Source organism: Grammomys surdaster, unplaced genomic scaffold (genome assembly GCF_004785775.1).
Source record: "Grammomys surdaster isolate TR1022 unplaced genomic scaffold, NIH_TR_1.0 273, whole genome shotgun sequence".
NCBI lineage: Eukaryota > Metazoa > Chordata > Mammalia > Rodentia > Muridae > Grammomys > Grammomys surdaster.
Genome location: NW_021604714.1, coordinates 3,377,211 through 3,393,874, shown reverse-complemented (window position 1 = coordinate 3,393,874; position 16,664 = coordinate 3,377,211). Strand labels below are relative to the sequence as shown.

General features: G+C 48.6%; 1 protein-coding gene across 1 annotated transcript; it reads right to left on the bottom strand.

Annotated features, from left to right (window-relative positions):
- Positions 1 to 959: 959 nt before the first annotated feature.
- On the bottom strand, positions 960 to 15,237 carry Tacr2 (tachykinin receptor 2). Its single transcript, XM_028776888.1, has 5 exons — positions 14,474 to 15,237; positions 9,392 to 9,586; positions 6,021 to 6,174; positions 5,047 to 5,243; positions 960 to 1,933 (listed from the first exon to the last, which is right to left on the bottom strand). Exons 1-5 carry the CDS (start codon positions 14,863 to 14,865, stop codon positions 1,717 to 1,719), a joined length of 1,155 nt encoding a protein of 384 aa, XP_028632721.1. The 5' UTR covers positions 14,866 to 15,237; the 3' UTR covers positions 960 to 1,716.
- Between the last annotated feature and the right edge of the window lie 1,427 nt (positions 15,238 to 16,664).

Below are 16,664 nucleotides of genomic sequence, written 5' to 3'. Positions count from 1 at the left end.
GAGACTAAATGTCTGCTGGGGCCGCTCTCCAGACTGGGGAACCTTAGCCCCTGCCTAGACCTATTTACCCATCCTAGCTCTGCAGTTTGGGGTTCATCCCCACCCTTTGATGGATTTCCCGACACTCTGTGATGTCCCAGTCACCATTGCAGCTCTAAATGACATCAGAGCCCTTTATTGGGGGTACTGGCATCGTGAACTCTGGGAGAGCTCGGATGACATTAAACTTTGAATATGTGTTCACAGCTTTTGTCGTTTTCAGAGGGCACTGGGTAGGCAGCAAATGAGTCACCACCGAGCAGGGAGATGGACAGCCCTGGAGCAGCCTGGGCCGGGTATTCTTAGAGCTGGGATCATCAGTGTGCTCAGCCTGCCAGCTCCTTGCTGCAGAACTGAGGGTGGGAGCCGTGTTCCTGACTTGTAGGTGGCTTTTGTGTCTTAACAGCGGACACGGTGTAAAGCATCGTGGTTACGGTTTATTGAGGTTAAGATGAATGTGGCCTGCTGGTTTGAAGGCGTGGCTTCCATCAAGCCTCAGGGCGATCCTGCCATCAAGCGGGGGAGGTGGAGGGAGTGACTTCATCTCAGCTGAGGTTACTTTGGACTGTTAACCGCCCTCTGCTCTGGGGTGGATGCTGGGAGCTTTTAGATTTTAAGGCAGAGAAGCAATGGATCCATTCACAGCCAAATGGGGAACTTCTTCCTTCGTGGGTTATCTTTGGCAAGGAGGCGGTGTCGTGGTTGTGCCCCACTCTGGCTTAGCCAGTGTCTCTAAGCATTTTCATGAACCAAATTTAGGAGCCTGGAGCTTCCGTGTGTGTGTGTGTGTGTGTGTGTGTGTGTGTGTGTGTGTGTGCATATATATATGTGTGTATGTGTGTGTATAAATATGTATGTGTGTATGTATATATATGTGTGTGTATGTATATATATATGTGCATGTGTGTGTGTGTGTGTGTATGTGTGTGTGTGTGTGTGTGTGTGTATTTGGATCTCGGGCTTTATTCGAAAACCCTGGCAACTGTGTTCCAGAGAAAGCAGCTGTGTTTTCCTTTGGGCGCTGGTCCTTGGCAGGCTGCCACAGTCCCCACCTTTTCCTGTGACCCTAACACTAGAACTGTTGCATTTTTCCTTCTAACATTGTATATGGGCACATGCGTGGACGTGTGTGTATGTGTGTGCATACATGTGGAGATGGACATGCACACACACATGCATACATACACTTGAGATCAGTGAACAGCTTGCAGGAGTTGGTTCTTTCCTTCCGTGTGGGTTCCAGGAACTACACTTCACTACACTTCACTTCACTACAGGTCAGAGAGTGGCTTCATCGCCTCGCCGAGCCTTCTCGCCATCCTCTGCTGCCTTTCTCATTACAACTGCAGTTTTCTTCCCTGGGATCCAGTTTCCCCACCCCTCTCTATACTCCAGGGAGACATCTCACTTTGCAGCTCCCAGATTGGCCAAGTGTTGGTTCCGAGTCTTCCTGGCCCCTTTCTCCATCACTGGAACGCCTATGATGGGTGTCTGCACTCTGAGCTCTTTGTATCAGCATTGCCTGTGGCTCCGATCACCACCTTGTTTTTGTTTTTGTTTTTTTTCTGTCAGTGTGTAGAAGAATGGGGTGTGGGACAGGCGATTACATAAGGGCTTTTCCATCAGCTGCTTCTCAAAAGGGGGCAAAGCCTGGGCCCTGCAGACAGGCTCAAGACTTCAGGGTCCAGCAGGCTCCCCATCCTGGGGGCTCCCAGCCTGCCCATTGGTAGCCTCAGAGTGGGTCATGTCCCCCGTCATGAACAAAGTCTCCTTGGTGTGACACCGGTTGACTCTCCTGGAGATGGATGGCGTGTGAGTCAGCTCCAGCCTGTCTTCCTCAGTTGGCGTCACCCAGGGGCAGCACCGGAAAGCAAGCCGGAATCCAGAGCGAAACCTGAAGGGTGTAGAGAGTCACTTTAAGCAGGGAAGCCAGGGGTACAGGAGCCGTGTGGCTGCTGTATGCCGCAGGAGATTAGCTCTCTTGCAAAGGAGCCTCATTTTAAAGAGTCTAACAACAACTCAGGGCTGTGTGGACACTTGAATGGATTTAGTTTTTTTGGAACAGCCAGAGACACGGGAGAGAGGGAAAGGGGGAGGGAGAGAAAAACCAAAGTGTATTACAAAGGCACCACGTGACATAACTGGCTTCCAACAGAGAGAGGAATCTTAGAAAGAACTGGGGCCATGTGTGTGTGGAGTAGGGAATGTCCCCGAGGAACTACTTCAAAGGAAAGCTGGCACATTGGAGCTACCAAGTATGGGTGTATTTGCTCAGAAAATAAACACCCCTCACTCAAGCCGGCGTAAACCTGTAATCCCAGCTCCTCAGAGAACAAGGAAGGAGGGAGGCACAATTAAAGTATGAGGCTCGCCCAGGCAGCTCAGGGAGGCCATATTTCAAAACTGGGATGCTGCTCATGTAGAGCATTTGCCTAGCATGCCCTGGGTTCGATCCTCAGTACTAGGAGGACAAAAAAAACAAAAAAACAGGGAAAAATATCCCACCCTTCCCCATGGTGCCATGGACTCCTTTACAGCTGAAGTAGTGAGGATGATTTTGAACTTTTGATCTTTCAAAGTGCTGGGATTGCAGGCACGCACTTTCCTAAGCTCGCCCAGCTTAGGGAGGTCAAACCTGAAGCTTCGTCTGCCAGGCAAGCACCAGTCAATTATACCATACCTGCTTTAGCCTGATGGTTTGTTTGTTTGTTTTTTAAATGTCTGTGGGTGCTTTCCCTGCATGTATGTCTGTGTGACACATGCATGCATTGCCCAAGGTGGCCAGAAGAAGGCACTTGATCCCTTGGGACTGGAGTTACAGGTGGTTGTGAGCCACTCTGTGGGTGCTGGGACTTGACCCAGGCTACTCAGGAAGAGCAGCCAGTGCTCTTAAGCACTGAGCCATTTGTCCAGCTGATGCTTTTGAAAGGTAAATCAGCGTGCCTGTCTCCCAGGTCTCCCTGGCTCAAAGCCTTGTAGAGCGCTCCCTGTAGGAGAGAGCTCTTGGCCTCAGGGCTGTTGGTCCCCTCTGCAGGGAACTCTTGCCTAGGCTGCAGGGCAGAGTCAGTCGCTCCAGCTTTTGTTCAACTGTAAACTGTACATATACACCCCTAGCCCAGTGCCTAAGACCATCAGCGCTTCCCGCCCACCTTCACACATTATGGTCTACTACATTATGTCTGTCTCCCCCAAACCAGGGTGTCAGCACTTAAAAAAAAAACCTATATATAATATTAACATTATATATTAACATTATATATAATTTTTAATAAATATAAATTTTATATAATATAGTATATAGAATATATGATATATTGTATATAGTATATGTATAGCATATATACATATACTATAGTATATACTATATAATATTATATACTATGTAGTATATATCATATATTATATAATATGTATTACATAATAGTATATATTATATATACTATATATGTGTTATATAATAGTATATATTATATATACTATATAGTACATAGTATATATGCATATATACATATATGCATATATCTTTGCTTCTGCTTACTCCTTAAGCCCTGGGGCTTGAAAAGTCCTGGGCACATGTAGCCACTTGTGAGCATTTTCTGAACTGAGAGTCCAGACTTCTATGTGTTGTCACAGAATAACACTTCAGGGGCTCGCAGCATTGAATGCTGTGCAGCGTCCAAGAACTGTGTGACAGGGTGACAGAAGAGCAGCAGGCACACAGACATGGGGTGTTGGTAGTCTCTCCCTGACGTGACAGGCTAGCCCCCAGGCTCTCACATCAATCTGAACGAGTGTGAGAGGAATCAGCTGGGAAGCACTGAAGATACAGGAAATTCCAAATCCTGTATCCCTTGCCTAGGGTTAGGACTATCTTCCCTTCTTAGGCTCAGTTTTTCTATCTGTACAATGGGAGACCCCCTTTCCTCTCTTATCCACTTAACTCTGGGGAGGTAAAGATCCTAGGCATCCAGTAAACACTCACAAAGCCTGGCCCAGGTGGATAAGCCAGCTGAGCAACAAAGAACCCGATTGTGTTACGTGGAGTCTGGACGCCTGTGTAGACGGCTGGTACAAGTTATGTGATGAACAAAGAGGCCCCAGCAAGTCAATGCTGCTTACAGCCATCGGACAGCAGCTGACTCAGTGTCTCCCTCTTGTGGCCTCTCGCCTGCCCTGCCCCAGGCTGAAAGCCTCACTCTGCACAGGGATCCTGAGACTTGGATTCAGCCTGGCTCACTACCTCTTCCCTAACCAAGAGTCCCAGAGCTGGTGCCAGCCTATCTCAGACTCCAGGACCTCAGGAGTGAGATCCCAGCCCTTTCTCCGCTGGTCACCTGCTGGGGATGGGGGCAAGAAATACACTGCCAGTCGCCAGTCCTGCCTCCAGCATCTTTAGATACCTGCCCACGTAGATTGGGCACATCCTTAGGAGGAAGCACTTTAAATGAGATAGTGAGATGGCTCAGTGGGAAAGGGCATTTGCTGCAAGCCTGGCAACCCAAGTTCTATCTCAGAGACCTACATGGTAGAGAGATGCAACTGCTACAAATTGTCCTCTGACCCCCCCACACACATACACATGTGCCGTGGCACATGCTCATTTGCATATGTGCACACACAATAAAGAAAGAAAAAGCCATCACAGAGGCGGTCCTACCCATCCTGGATATTTCTCCCTTCCATTCTGCTCTTCAGGCCTGTCCTTACTCTCCCGTTTCCTCCATCTCTCTGATCTCTTGCCTTCTTCCCTTGTCCCCGATGCAGACCCCAGAAGAGACAAGGGCAGACATAGGCAGTGCGGCTCAGCAAAGGACACGGCTTTGTGAAGGAGATGGGACTCAGGCTAGATCCAGGCCACAGAGAGGATGATGCTGAGAGCTAATCTGGAGGCAGCATTCCTGTGTGGTGTCAGGGACAGCTTCAGGCTCTGGCAGGAGCTAGAGTGGAGATCCCTCACCACTCGGGAGCATCCCTGCGGGCGGAGGGCACAGCCAGGGTGGGACTCACCTGTGGTTAAGGCAGCAATAAATGATGGGATTGTACATGGTGGAGCTCATGGCCAGCCAGAAGAGTGCCAGGTAGACCTGCTGGATAAACTTGTGGTAGTAGATATCCTCTTGGAAGGTTCCCAGGATGAAGTAGAGGTGGTAGGGCAGCCAGCAGACGGCAAATGTCAACACCACCAGTACCATGGCCTTCACAAACTGGTCAGGGAGAGACGCCGGTCAAACCTTAGCATCTGAATCCCAAGCCTTGACCTTCCTAGAACTGGTATGGGGTATCCTTCACCCCAACCTTGACAGCTTTCTGCTGTCAGACCCCATCCACCTCTCTAGCCTCCATCCCCTGGAACATGTATTTGGCACATGGCCCGGAGCCCACCACCTCACGGCATGGCCATGGGAAGGTTTGTCCTTCCACTGAAATCCTCTCCGTGTAGCAGCCCGGATCTGTGGTCTACTCTCCCATAAGGTGTCCGGGATTCTTTTCTCTCGGAACACCTTTCTGTCTGGCCTGCTCTCTTAGGTCTAGGCTCTGGGACCCAAGCCACCCTTCCGTGGGGCCTTTGTCTGCTTTAGTCCTTCTGTGTAGGCTGTGAAGTCCCAACCTGATATCCTATCCTCTGCCTAGAGGCCAGGTTCCTGTGCCCTCCAAGGCTCCTTGCATGCCTGGCATCTGCAGGCACCTTCCTGCGTTGCCCGAGGACGGGAAGGCAAGCTGGAGATGGCAATTGGAGACCAACTTCCCAGTAGGAAGGACACCTGGGTGACGTCCCTGCCTGCTATAGCGAGAACTCTTAGAACATGAAGAGATCAGTCTAGCATTGGTCTCCAGATCGCTAAGACTCGTGTGTGATTCCTATACAGATTCTCTGAGATGCCCAGTGACCTGGGTTGTGTGCTCCCTAGCACCCCCTAGCGGGTGGATTCTGGGTCCCGATGGAGCGGGTTCCCGCACCCCATCCCACCCCTGCGTCCCACCTTCTTCTTGGCCTGCAGATGGCGCAGGTTGGCTCCATGGGCCTGGTGTCTGGGTACAGCGCGTTTCCACAGTGTGAGGCCGATGATGCTGTAAGCCGCGAACATCACCACCAGAGGCAGGAAGTAGACGAGTACAAACACCACCAGATGATACCTGGAGGGAAAGCCGGGGACCTGGGTGGACAGTGGGTGGCTGGATCCACCAATACTCATCCGTGATTAAGGTCCTGGAACCCCACACACTCACCTTGCAGCCCTACCTGGAGTTCAGTTTAAAAAAAATTAAGGCAACATTTGCTAGCATATATGCTAACGCTGGGCTTTCCTCGCAAAAAGTAACCAGCACCAGCCAGTTCTTCCGTGGTATGGAAAAGGCTAAAAAGGGGGAAAGCTAACCAAATGTTATGTTTGTTTAACATATAAAATATAACGCCAGCACCGATGTGACAGTGGGAATCAGGGCTGAGTTGGATCCTTGGAAGCCACATGAAGAATGAAGATCAGACAGTGGCTGTAGCATGCACACAGCTCTGTCTCTCTCACGGTTTTTTAAAAAGAAACATTTTATAAATATATATATTATATCATTATATCAATATATAATATCAATTATATTATATTAATTTATAGTAATTGATTTATATTATTTATTTTTTATTTATTTCATTAGTTACATTTATTATTTATTATTTATTTATATTAATTAATTATATTAATATGTAATATATTGCATTACACATTATATATATATATATATATATATATATATATATATATATATAAAATGGGTATGCTGGGTATAGTGACACATGTTTGCGATCCCAACAGTCTAAGTAAGGAAGCAGGAGGATGGGGTGTTCAGGGTTAATCCTCCATTCACAGTGAATTAGAGGCCAGCCTAAGATACAGAAGACCCTGTTTCAGATAAATACCATTAAGCACAAAGGTTAACACTCCTGCCATTGTTCACAATGTATGTTTTTCCCCAGAATCATCTCTGTATACTGGTATGTTGTGTATACAGGGATGGATATGTGTGCATATGAATATATACTTAAGTAGGTAGGTCATATGTGATATTATATGTATAGAATTACAGGAGCCACACTACAGAAAAGGGTTTATCCAGAGATGGGCAGTGGAGAATCCACACTGATGGCCCTCATGTCTTCTGCTTCCTTCCTCTCAACACTGGGTACGTGGCTGTGTAAGCAAATACCTCTGAGCCAGACCCACACACTACTGCGCCTGCTGAGACCCAATACACTGGGTTGTATTGAAGTTCATCGGCTCCTTTGAGGAAAACGCTATGCAGGAGGCATGTCACTGGCTCCATTTCTGAGGGTGCCACAGCCTCCTGGATAAGCCACAGGTTTCCTTCTGTCTCCCACGAAGGCCTACTGGGGGTGGGGTGGGGGGAAATCCTTGGAACATCAAGGAATGGGCCTGAGCCCCACTCCACCATGGGACTTCTTAAAAAAGCATGTGTATGTGTGTGTGACATGTATGTGTGTATGTGTATCTGCATGTGAATAAGTGTGTGTGTGTGTGTGTGTATGTATGTGTGTGTAAGCCACAGGCTGATATGGAATGTTTTCCTCTCCCTAATATTTTGAGGCAGGGTCTCTTGTTTGAACCTGGGGCACTCTGACTTGGCTAGTTCCACTGACCTTTGCTCTGTATCACAAACCCCACTTCCTGAGTACTGAGATCACAGGGGAGCTGCCATGGCTGCCTGGCATTGACCTCCACACAGACCACACACACATTCTCTAAGAGGTACGCACGCACATCCATCACTAGCCCCCACACAGATGCCACATGTGTGCAGTGCATGTGCGAGGCTTGCAGAGCTGCACACTCCATCTGTAGACACACACTCTGATGCCCCACCTTACTGAGGTGGCAGACTGGCTGAGCAACTGGACCCTGAGCTCGGTTGCCGGCATCTGTGTCCCCTGCCTCACCCCCCTGCCTCAGAGCTCACTGACTGTGCTGTCCGGGGCACAACTTGTAATATACTTTCTCCCCCATCAAGATGGAAGACTACAATACATATGGTGGTCACAGCGACTTGTGAGAAGGAGGCAGGAGGATCAGAGTTTGAGGCCAGTTTAGGTTGTATGAGACTGACCCGAAAATCAAAGCAAGAGGTTGGGATGGTGCTTGCCTGGCACACACTGGCCCTCGGTTCCACCCCAGGTACCATGTAAAGCAGGTGTAGTGATGACAAAGACAGTACTGTCTATAATTAAATAAATAAAATATCTATTTAACATAAATATTAAATTAATATAAGTAGTATAATATTAATTATAATGATTATACCATACATTATAAATAATATAATTGATATTTATATTAAATTAATATAAACATTTAAATTAAAATGATTTAATAAAAATGAAATAAATTAAAAATATAATGTTCCATAACATTCAAAGAATTAAAAGCATCTGCATCTACCAAGTGCTTACAACGGGCCTGGTCCTTGACATAACTTTTAGTATGTATGATCCCTAACTTCTTTTCTGATTCAATGACTGACTTTCTTTTTTTTTTTCTCTCTCTTTTTTAGATTTTTGAGACAGTGTTTCTCTGTATAGCCCTGGCTGTCCTGGAACTCACTCTGTAGACCAGGCTGGCCTCAAACTCAGAAATCCACCTGTCTCTGCCTCCCAAGTGCTGGGATTAAAGGCGTGGGCCACCACCGCCTGGCTAATGACTGATTTTCTGTTGATGGAAACATAACGAGGCATTCAGCAGAAACTCCACCTTAAATTCTTACCTTTCTGTTTGCTCTCAAGAAGCTGGGCAGAGGCAGTGAGCTGTGGCTCCCAGTCAGCCACCAGTCAGTTACGAGGGCATTACCCACTTACCAAGGGTTTGCTGAGATGCAGCCTAATTGTTAGTTTTTGCTGTTTTATTTTTAAATATGGCTTTGTGTAGCCCCAGGCTTGACCCTAGCAGGCTATGTAGCTGAAAATGGCTTTGAATTTATGGTCCTCTTTCCTCTACCTCCCAAATGCCCGGATTACAGGTGTGTACAGGCACACCCAGCTTGTGTGGTGCTGGGAATTGAACTAAAGGTTTCCTGGATGCTAGATAAGCAGTCTATTACTGGGCTAGATAGATGGCTCAGCGGTTAAGAACACTGACTGCTCTGCCAGAGGTCCTGAGTTCAATTCCCAACAACCACATGGTGGCTCACAACCATCTGTAATGGGATTCGATGCCCTCTTCTGGTGTGTCTGAAGACCCTCATATAAACTTGCACTCACTTGATCACATATATAGCTACATATCCCTGGGCACACTACACATAGACACCAGCCAACATACAAGTACATGTACTCTGGGGCGGGGCTTACAGTAGGAGCATCTTGCCTCTGTTGTCGTTGGGCCAGGCCACCACACACTTGGTGGCCCCCTGGTCCACAGTGATGGTGGAGTAGAAGCATTGTGGGGAGGCGAGAGCCAGGGCTACCAGCCAGATGCCAGCGATAACCGCCTTGGTGCTGGGGGCCGAGAGCCGTGGCTGGAAGGGATGGACGATGGCCATGTACCTAGAAGCAGAGGACAACATCAGCAGCCAGCATCCTCACGGAAGCTATCCTCTCCTCATCTTCCTGCCCAGACTCATCCCCTCCAGATCTTGTCCATACAGCTACCCTGTATGCGGATGCCAATCTGCAATTGGGTAGAGTCCAACCCAATCTGCAGAGGAACAGGGTGGTAGTCAGGAGGTGACTGTCCCCAGCCACAGCACACTAGTACCCCAGAATCTAGCCCAGGTAGCCAGCACACTGCCTCCCTCTGCAAGTCCTTGGACAGCCACACTGTGATCCAACCTGGGACAGGATACAGTCCAAAATTAGCTTGAAGCTCAGCCCGACTGGAGCATCTACACCCTCATATCAAAGCCAGCCTCCTGCCATTCAGCATGGTATATAACCATTTCCCAAACATAAATCAAACCAGCAATGCCCTTTGGAACTTTCTGCAAGAGTAGATATGTCTAACGCACACAGGGTCCTATACAGTAACTATTCATTGTGTGTGGCAGAGAATGCAGACCCTGTGGCTGAGCAAATTCATTTTCTTTTCTTTGAGACAAAGTCTCAGATAGCCCAGGCTGGCCTTGAACTCGCTATAAAGCTGAGGATGACCTTGAATATCCCTGATCCTCTTGGGTGCAGAGATTACAGACAAACACTGTCATGTGTGGTTTATGCAGTACTTTGGGTACAATCTGGGGCTTTGTGATGGTTTCTGCATATGCTTGGCCCAGGGAGTGGCACTATTAGAAGGTGTGGCCTTGTTGGAGTGGGCGTGGCCTTGCTGGAGTAGGTGTATCACTGTGGGTGTGGGCTTTAAGACCTTCATCCTAAGGGTCAGGTAGTGGTGGCGCACACCTTTAATCCCAGCACTTGGGAGGCAGAGGCAGGCAGATTTCTGAGTTCAAGGCCAGCCTAGTCTACAGAGTGAGTTCCAGGACAGCCAGGGCTATATGGAGAAACCCTGTCTCGAAAAACCAAAAAAAAAAAAAAAAAAGACCTTCATCCTAGCTGCCTGGAAGTCAGTCTTCCACTAGCAGCCTTCAGATGAAGATGTAGAACTCTCAGCTCCTGCACCATGCCTGCCTGGATGTTGCCATGCTCCTGCCTTGATGATAATGGACTGAACCTCTGAACCTGTAAGCCAGCCCCAGTTAAATGTTGTCCTTATAAGACTTGCCTTGGTCATGGTGTCTGTTCACAGCAGTAAAACCCTAAGACAGGCGTCAAGTATGTTAGGTGCACACCTACCGGCTAAACCCATATGTGCATGTGCAGGCACAAGCCGAATTCTTCGTGAATCTTTAGACTCTACTTTTTACTCTCTGCACATGCCCAGTGCTTGCTTCAGTCCTCTCTCACAGCTTTCCCTGTGATCTGGTCAGTTGTTCTCCTTGTTTCCTCAACCTGACACCAGCTGGAGTCATTTGAAAAGGAAGAACCTCAATTGAGAAAATCCCCCACCAAATCTGGCTTCGGGGCGTTTTTTTGATTAAAGTTTGATGCGGGATGGCCAAGCTCACAGTGGGTGGTGTCATCCGTGGTGAGGTGGTCCTGGGTTGTATAAGAAAGCAGGCTGAGGGCTGGAGAGATGGCTCAGCGGTTAAGAGCACTGACTGCCCTTCCAGAGGTCCTGAGTTCAATTCCCAGCAACCACATGGTAGCTCACAACCATCTGTAATGGGATCTGATCCCTTCTTCTGGTATGTCTGAAGAGAGTGACAGCACTCATATACATAAAACAAATAAATAAATAGACAACTCTTTTTTAAAAAGAAAGAGAGTGGGCTGAGCAAGCCATGGGAAGCAAGCCAGTAAGCAGCGTTTCTCCATGGCTTCTGCTGACTTTCTCTCAGTGGAGGACCAAGAAGCATAAAATGAAATAAACCCTTTCCTTCCCAAGCTGCTTTTGGTCATGATACTTTATCACAGCAATGAGAGTCTTAACTAAGAAGCCCTGGATCAGCTTGCATGGCCCTCTGTGAGCCTTTCCTTCCCTCCCTTCCTGGGGTTCCTTCTTCCTCTCTGTACTGACTGAAATCACAGGCCACCTTCTTGATGAAGTTGTCTAGAGCAGGCTCAGATGCTGTCTCTCTGAGGTTGGAGGTTGCTATGGGAACTTGAGCTGTACTTGTTGAGCCCTGAGCCTGTCAAAGTGAGCATCATCTCCATGGGTCAAGGGTCAAGGGTCATGGGCCCTTCCTCTCAGAGATGAGCCTGAACTTTGAGACAAGGCTGGGACCACAGTCTGTGGCATTGAACCGTATGCTTCCCCTATTTGCTGAAGCAGAGGCGTCCCCACCAGAGCATCCTGTATGTTAAGATTGAGCCCCTAGAACATTATTATCTTATTGATTTCCTGGAATATTGGTCCTCTAGAATTCTCCAGACGGACCCTGGTCTCCTTCTCATCTTTGCTTGGATCCCAGCCTCTCAATGAGACCCACCCTGATGCCCATGGCAGCCTGTAACCAGGGGGTTCTCAACCTGTGGGTCACGACCCCCTTTGGCAGCCTTACTCTAAAAATATAAACATTATGATTCATAACAGTGAAATTGCAGTTGTGAATCAGCAATGAAAACAATTTTATGGCTGGAGGGGAGTCACCACCACAACACGAGCAACTGTATTAAAAGCATTAGGAAAGTTGAGAACCACTGCATGTAACCTATCCCTCTTCGGCACACATATCTTGGTGCCTGGAGATTCTTTCCCTTTAGCTAATATATGTTCACAACACTCATGATCTCAAAATACAACTTGCAATTTCTTTATTTGATGGGCGGTGGGTGGTATACACCTGTAACAGAAGCAGGTGGATCTCTCAGTTCGAGGACAGCCCAGTCTACAAATCGAGTTCCAGGACAGCCAGGGATACACAGAGAAACTCTGTTTCAAAAAACCAAACCAAACCAAACCAAGCCAAAACCACTACCACCAACAAAATATTTGTAGTCTTAGGATTTAAATTCTTACTGTGGCAGGAACATTTACATTGGATTTTCACCGTCTAAAACCCAGAGCAACAGTTAGTTGAGTGAAGAAATGGAGAAAAGGGGCCACTAACATGGCTGAGGAGATAAAGGTGATTGCTGCCAAGCCTGAGAACCTGAGTTCAAAGCTCCAGAACCAACAAAGGACTAGATCCCCGCCCCCCACAAAAGGACTAGAAAGATTTTAGTCCTGCAAGTTTTTCTCTGACCTTCCCAGGTATACTATGTGGGTGTACTAGCATGTGTACACACACACACCACACACACACACCAAACAAATAAATATAATAACAATTTTTTTTTTTGGTTTTTCGAGACAGGGTTTCTCTGTGTAGCCCTGGCTGTCCTGGAACTCACTCTGTAAACCAGGCTGGCCTCAAACTCAGAAATCTGCCTGCCTCTGCCTCCCAAGTGCTGGGATTAAAGGCATGCGCCACCACTGCCCGGCATAATAACAATTTTTAAAAGAGGAAGAATGATGAACCTCAGCTGCTGTCAGCCTGATCAAAGCCCCTCCTCTGAAATTATCAGTCATTAGCCATCTGCCTGACACTTCCAGGCTCGCTGGCTCCCTGACTCCCAGGCTCTCCCGGAGCCTTCTGCCATCCAGCCTTGCTCTGAGGTGCAGGCTCTGTAAGTCCATGTGCTAAAGTTGCCCTCACCCCCATTGATGGAAGCTCCCCAGCCCCTGTACCTGCACCCCACACAGAGGAAGCACCCTAAATTTGTTGCGTAACTGAATAGAAATGCTTAGGGGAATCACACAGACCCAGGGAGGAGGAAAGGTGGTTCAGTGGGCACCAGCCTGATTTTTGAAAGACTTCCCTGAGTCCACCACCCGGAGGGCTGTGTTCCAGGTCCCTGGCTCTGCCCTAACTCCATGACTGACCTTAAATACTACTTATCTTGACCCTTCAGGGAGCGAGTGTGTAAAGTTAGAAGCTGGGTCCAAATGGATGGTGTTCAAACTCTTTTGATTGTGACAACCGGCCATGTTGCTTAGGATGATTCTGGCCATTCTGACCCTCCTCCCAGCTACCTCAGAGTGTGGAGATTACAGGAATACACCACCCTCTTTTACCTGATTTATGAAATGCTGGGGATCAAACCCAGTTGAGCGAGCTCTCTGCCAAGAGTCATGTTCGAGTTACATTCACAATCCCAAACTTTTCGCTTCGAATGAATAGAAAACATTGTCTCAAGGGAAATCTCCAAGAACGCCATACAAAACAAACAAACAAACAAACAAACACAACCCTATAATTCAACGGTGAGAGGCTGTGGGTGAAGGTTTCTGGGGAACTTATAGGAAGTGGGGATTCTGGAAGACAGGGAGGATCACATCTATCTAACAGAAATCCATGTGCCAGAAGGTCTCACGGCCCCGTCTCCCCTGCACTTCTGTGTCTTTGCCTCACCCCATCATATTGCCTCTCTGTCAGATTCCCACTCATCCCTCTTATCCCAGCCCTTCCCTCCCGGAAGCTCTCACTAAAGAAGGTGGTCTTCCTTCACCCCATCTTCGGCCCACTCCTTAAAGATCACTGTTGATGACCCCCCTCCCCATGGGCGGGATCATTAAAAAAAAAAAGCATTGCTATAACTTAGATGCAACACTCTAACTTCATGCCAAATTCCACCTTTTTCTATATACAAAAGCAACATGTGCAATTTCCCCATACGAGAGCAACATAAGAAGACCCGCACTTCAAAAGTCTCTGGGAACATCTTCCTTTCTAGCCTTGAGCTCCTCGGGTGAAATCATTCTGTGTCTAATCTGATGCACCCTGCTCTGGCTCTACATCCGTTTGTCTCCTTGCTATGAACCAAAACTTAAGTACGCAGTACCCTGGAATGTCCCCCCATCAAGATACCGCCCCCTTCCCCAACGCCCACTCTTGCCTGTCGGCAGCGATGGCCGTCATTGAGTAGATGCTGACGAACATGGCTGTGACGGGAAAGAGGTTCTGGAAATAGCAGAAGGCGCGGCCGAAGTACCAGATGTTGTGACTGGCATAGATGAAGTTGAAGGTCGCGTTGAAGGCCGCCATGCAGAGGTCTGCCAAGGCTAGGTTGATGATGAAATAGTTGGTGACCGTGCGCATCCTCTCGTGGGCCAGAATGATCCAGATGACTGTGGCGTTGCCTGTTACAGCCACCAGCACCAGGGCCAGGTAGGCCGTGGCCCACAGCGCCAGCTGCCAGGCAGGCATGGAGAAGGCTGTAACACCCGTAGAGTTGCCCTCAAGGCCGGACAAGATGCCGGTGTCGGTAACAGTGGCACGGGCCCCCATGACTGATTCTGGGCCTGGAATACAGGGTCTGGTCCTGCAGTTCCGTCTGGAATTGCCACAGAAGAGAATTCCTCTTGGGTGTGTAGATTTACGGGGGCGAGGACAATCCGAAAGCAGACACGTGTAGCCAGAGGACCACGCCTACAGCTCAAACAGAAGTGAGTCAGGCTGAGCAAAAAGCAAGGTCCCAGGGAAACTGTTTAAGCATCTCATGGAGATGGAAAACTCAAACTCCAGTCTCGGAGCAGGAAGCATCTTGATAACACGTTGGTTCCGATCTTTCACACCAGAGTCAAAAGGCTGAGGAGAGTCAGGGAAAAGATGTGTCCAGCAACAGGCATTCGGGAAGTTGGTGACAAGAATTTTGAATTCAGGTCTCTCTTAATGCTATTCAGGGTGCATCCCAGATGAGGAATGTGCTCGGTGTGGCAAGTCTGTGGGTCCTATAAGTCCGCTGTGCAGCCGTCTGCTCTCCAAGCTTTGTAGTGTAAGCTCCCAGTGCTGCCAGCCCTCAGCGGCTGCTCCCAGCTCCTCCCTGAAGGGCAGGCAAGGGCCTTGGCAGAGGTGCTGCCTGCTCCCGCCCTCCTTCCACCCCCTGCTTGGATGGCTGGGCCTTGTCTCTTGAAAGATTTAGGACCTGCTGGGAAGCAGGGGGAGACCTTGGGGAGCGAGGCATAGCCTGGACGGGGGTTGCATAGAGAGTATGAACCTCAGTGTTCGGCCAGGTGGGAAGTGCTGGGGCACACTGGCATTTGTATTTGGGCATTTGGGAACGAGGGGGACTCGGGCTGGCTTGGGAACCCTGGGGAAGTCATTCACTCTGCTTGAAAAAGAAATACCCTGGGGTGTGAGGGTGATTTGATGGGGTATCAGATAAGTGATGAGGGCTGGGTCTGAGCCTCTGGGGCTACCCCTTACCTGCTCTCTGACTAGACAATCCTGGCCATTTCTCATCTCAAGCCTCAGCGTCCTTGGGTGTAAAATTAGAAATTGAACTTGGACAAATGGTTAAGTGCCCCCCCCCCGCCTCTCTCTCTTTCTCTGAGACATGGTCTCATGTAACCCAGGCCAATTTCAAATTTACCTAATGTTCAGGATGACCTGAGCTTCTGATCCTCATGCGCCTGCCTTCCAAATGCTGGGATTTGAGCCGTGCGCTGCTCGGCCTGGTTTAGGCAGTGCTGGAGACTCGTGTATGCTAGGCAGGCACTCTGCGAACTGAGCTACACCCCCAGCTCTGAACTCTGTAGTGGGGAAAAGACACCGATGCACTCTAAAATACAAACAATGCTAAGCCACACATCCTAGGGCCCTTTTCTCTTTTCTTTCGTTCTCTTGTTTGGTTTTTCAAGATAGGGTTTCTCTGTATAGCCCTGTCTGTCCCGGAATGTGCTCTGTAGACCAGGCTGGCCTCGAACTCAGATCTACCTGCCTCTGCCTCCCTAGTGCTAGGATTAAAAGCATGAAGCACTACCACCACCCAGCTCAAAACAGTTCTTATTGTGAATTCCCTGAGCTCAACAGTGCCCTAATATCTGTTATGTGCTGTCCTAGCTACACTGATGTGCAATGTCTAGAATAGGGGACCCAGCTTTCGACTTTGAAGAAGAGGTCCTTCTGGGGCTCCTTGTCTTCACTGGGATGAGCTAGAGTGCTCTGAAACTCCTGAGCCTAATACAGACCTGGCCACATCTTTGCGAGGTCACGAAGGCCTGCTTCCTCTGTTGGATGGGCCACCATGTTTTGAGGTTGGTCTCTTACCCAGAGGGTCTCTGTCATTGATCACTTGGTGGCAGCAG

What these genes read in the sequence shown, in the direction of transcription:
- Tacr2 (XM_028776888.1), bottom strand. Translation starts at nt 14,865, where the DNA reads ATGGGGGCCCGTGCCACTGTTACCGACACCGGCATCTTGTCCGGCCTT. An exon ending in ACGGCCATCGCTGCCGACAG is followed by an intron (nt 9,587 to 14,473) that starts GCAAGAGTGGGC and finishes CTCTGCTTCTAG; the next exon opens with GTACATGGCCATCGTCCATC. An exon ending in ATCTGCAGGCCAAGAAGAAG is followed by an intron (nt 5,244 to 6,020) that starts GTGGGACGCAGG and finishes CTCCCTGACCAG; the next exon opens with TTTGTGAAGGCCATGGTACT.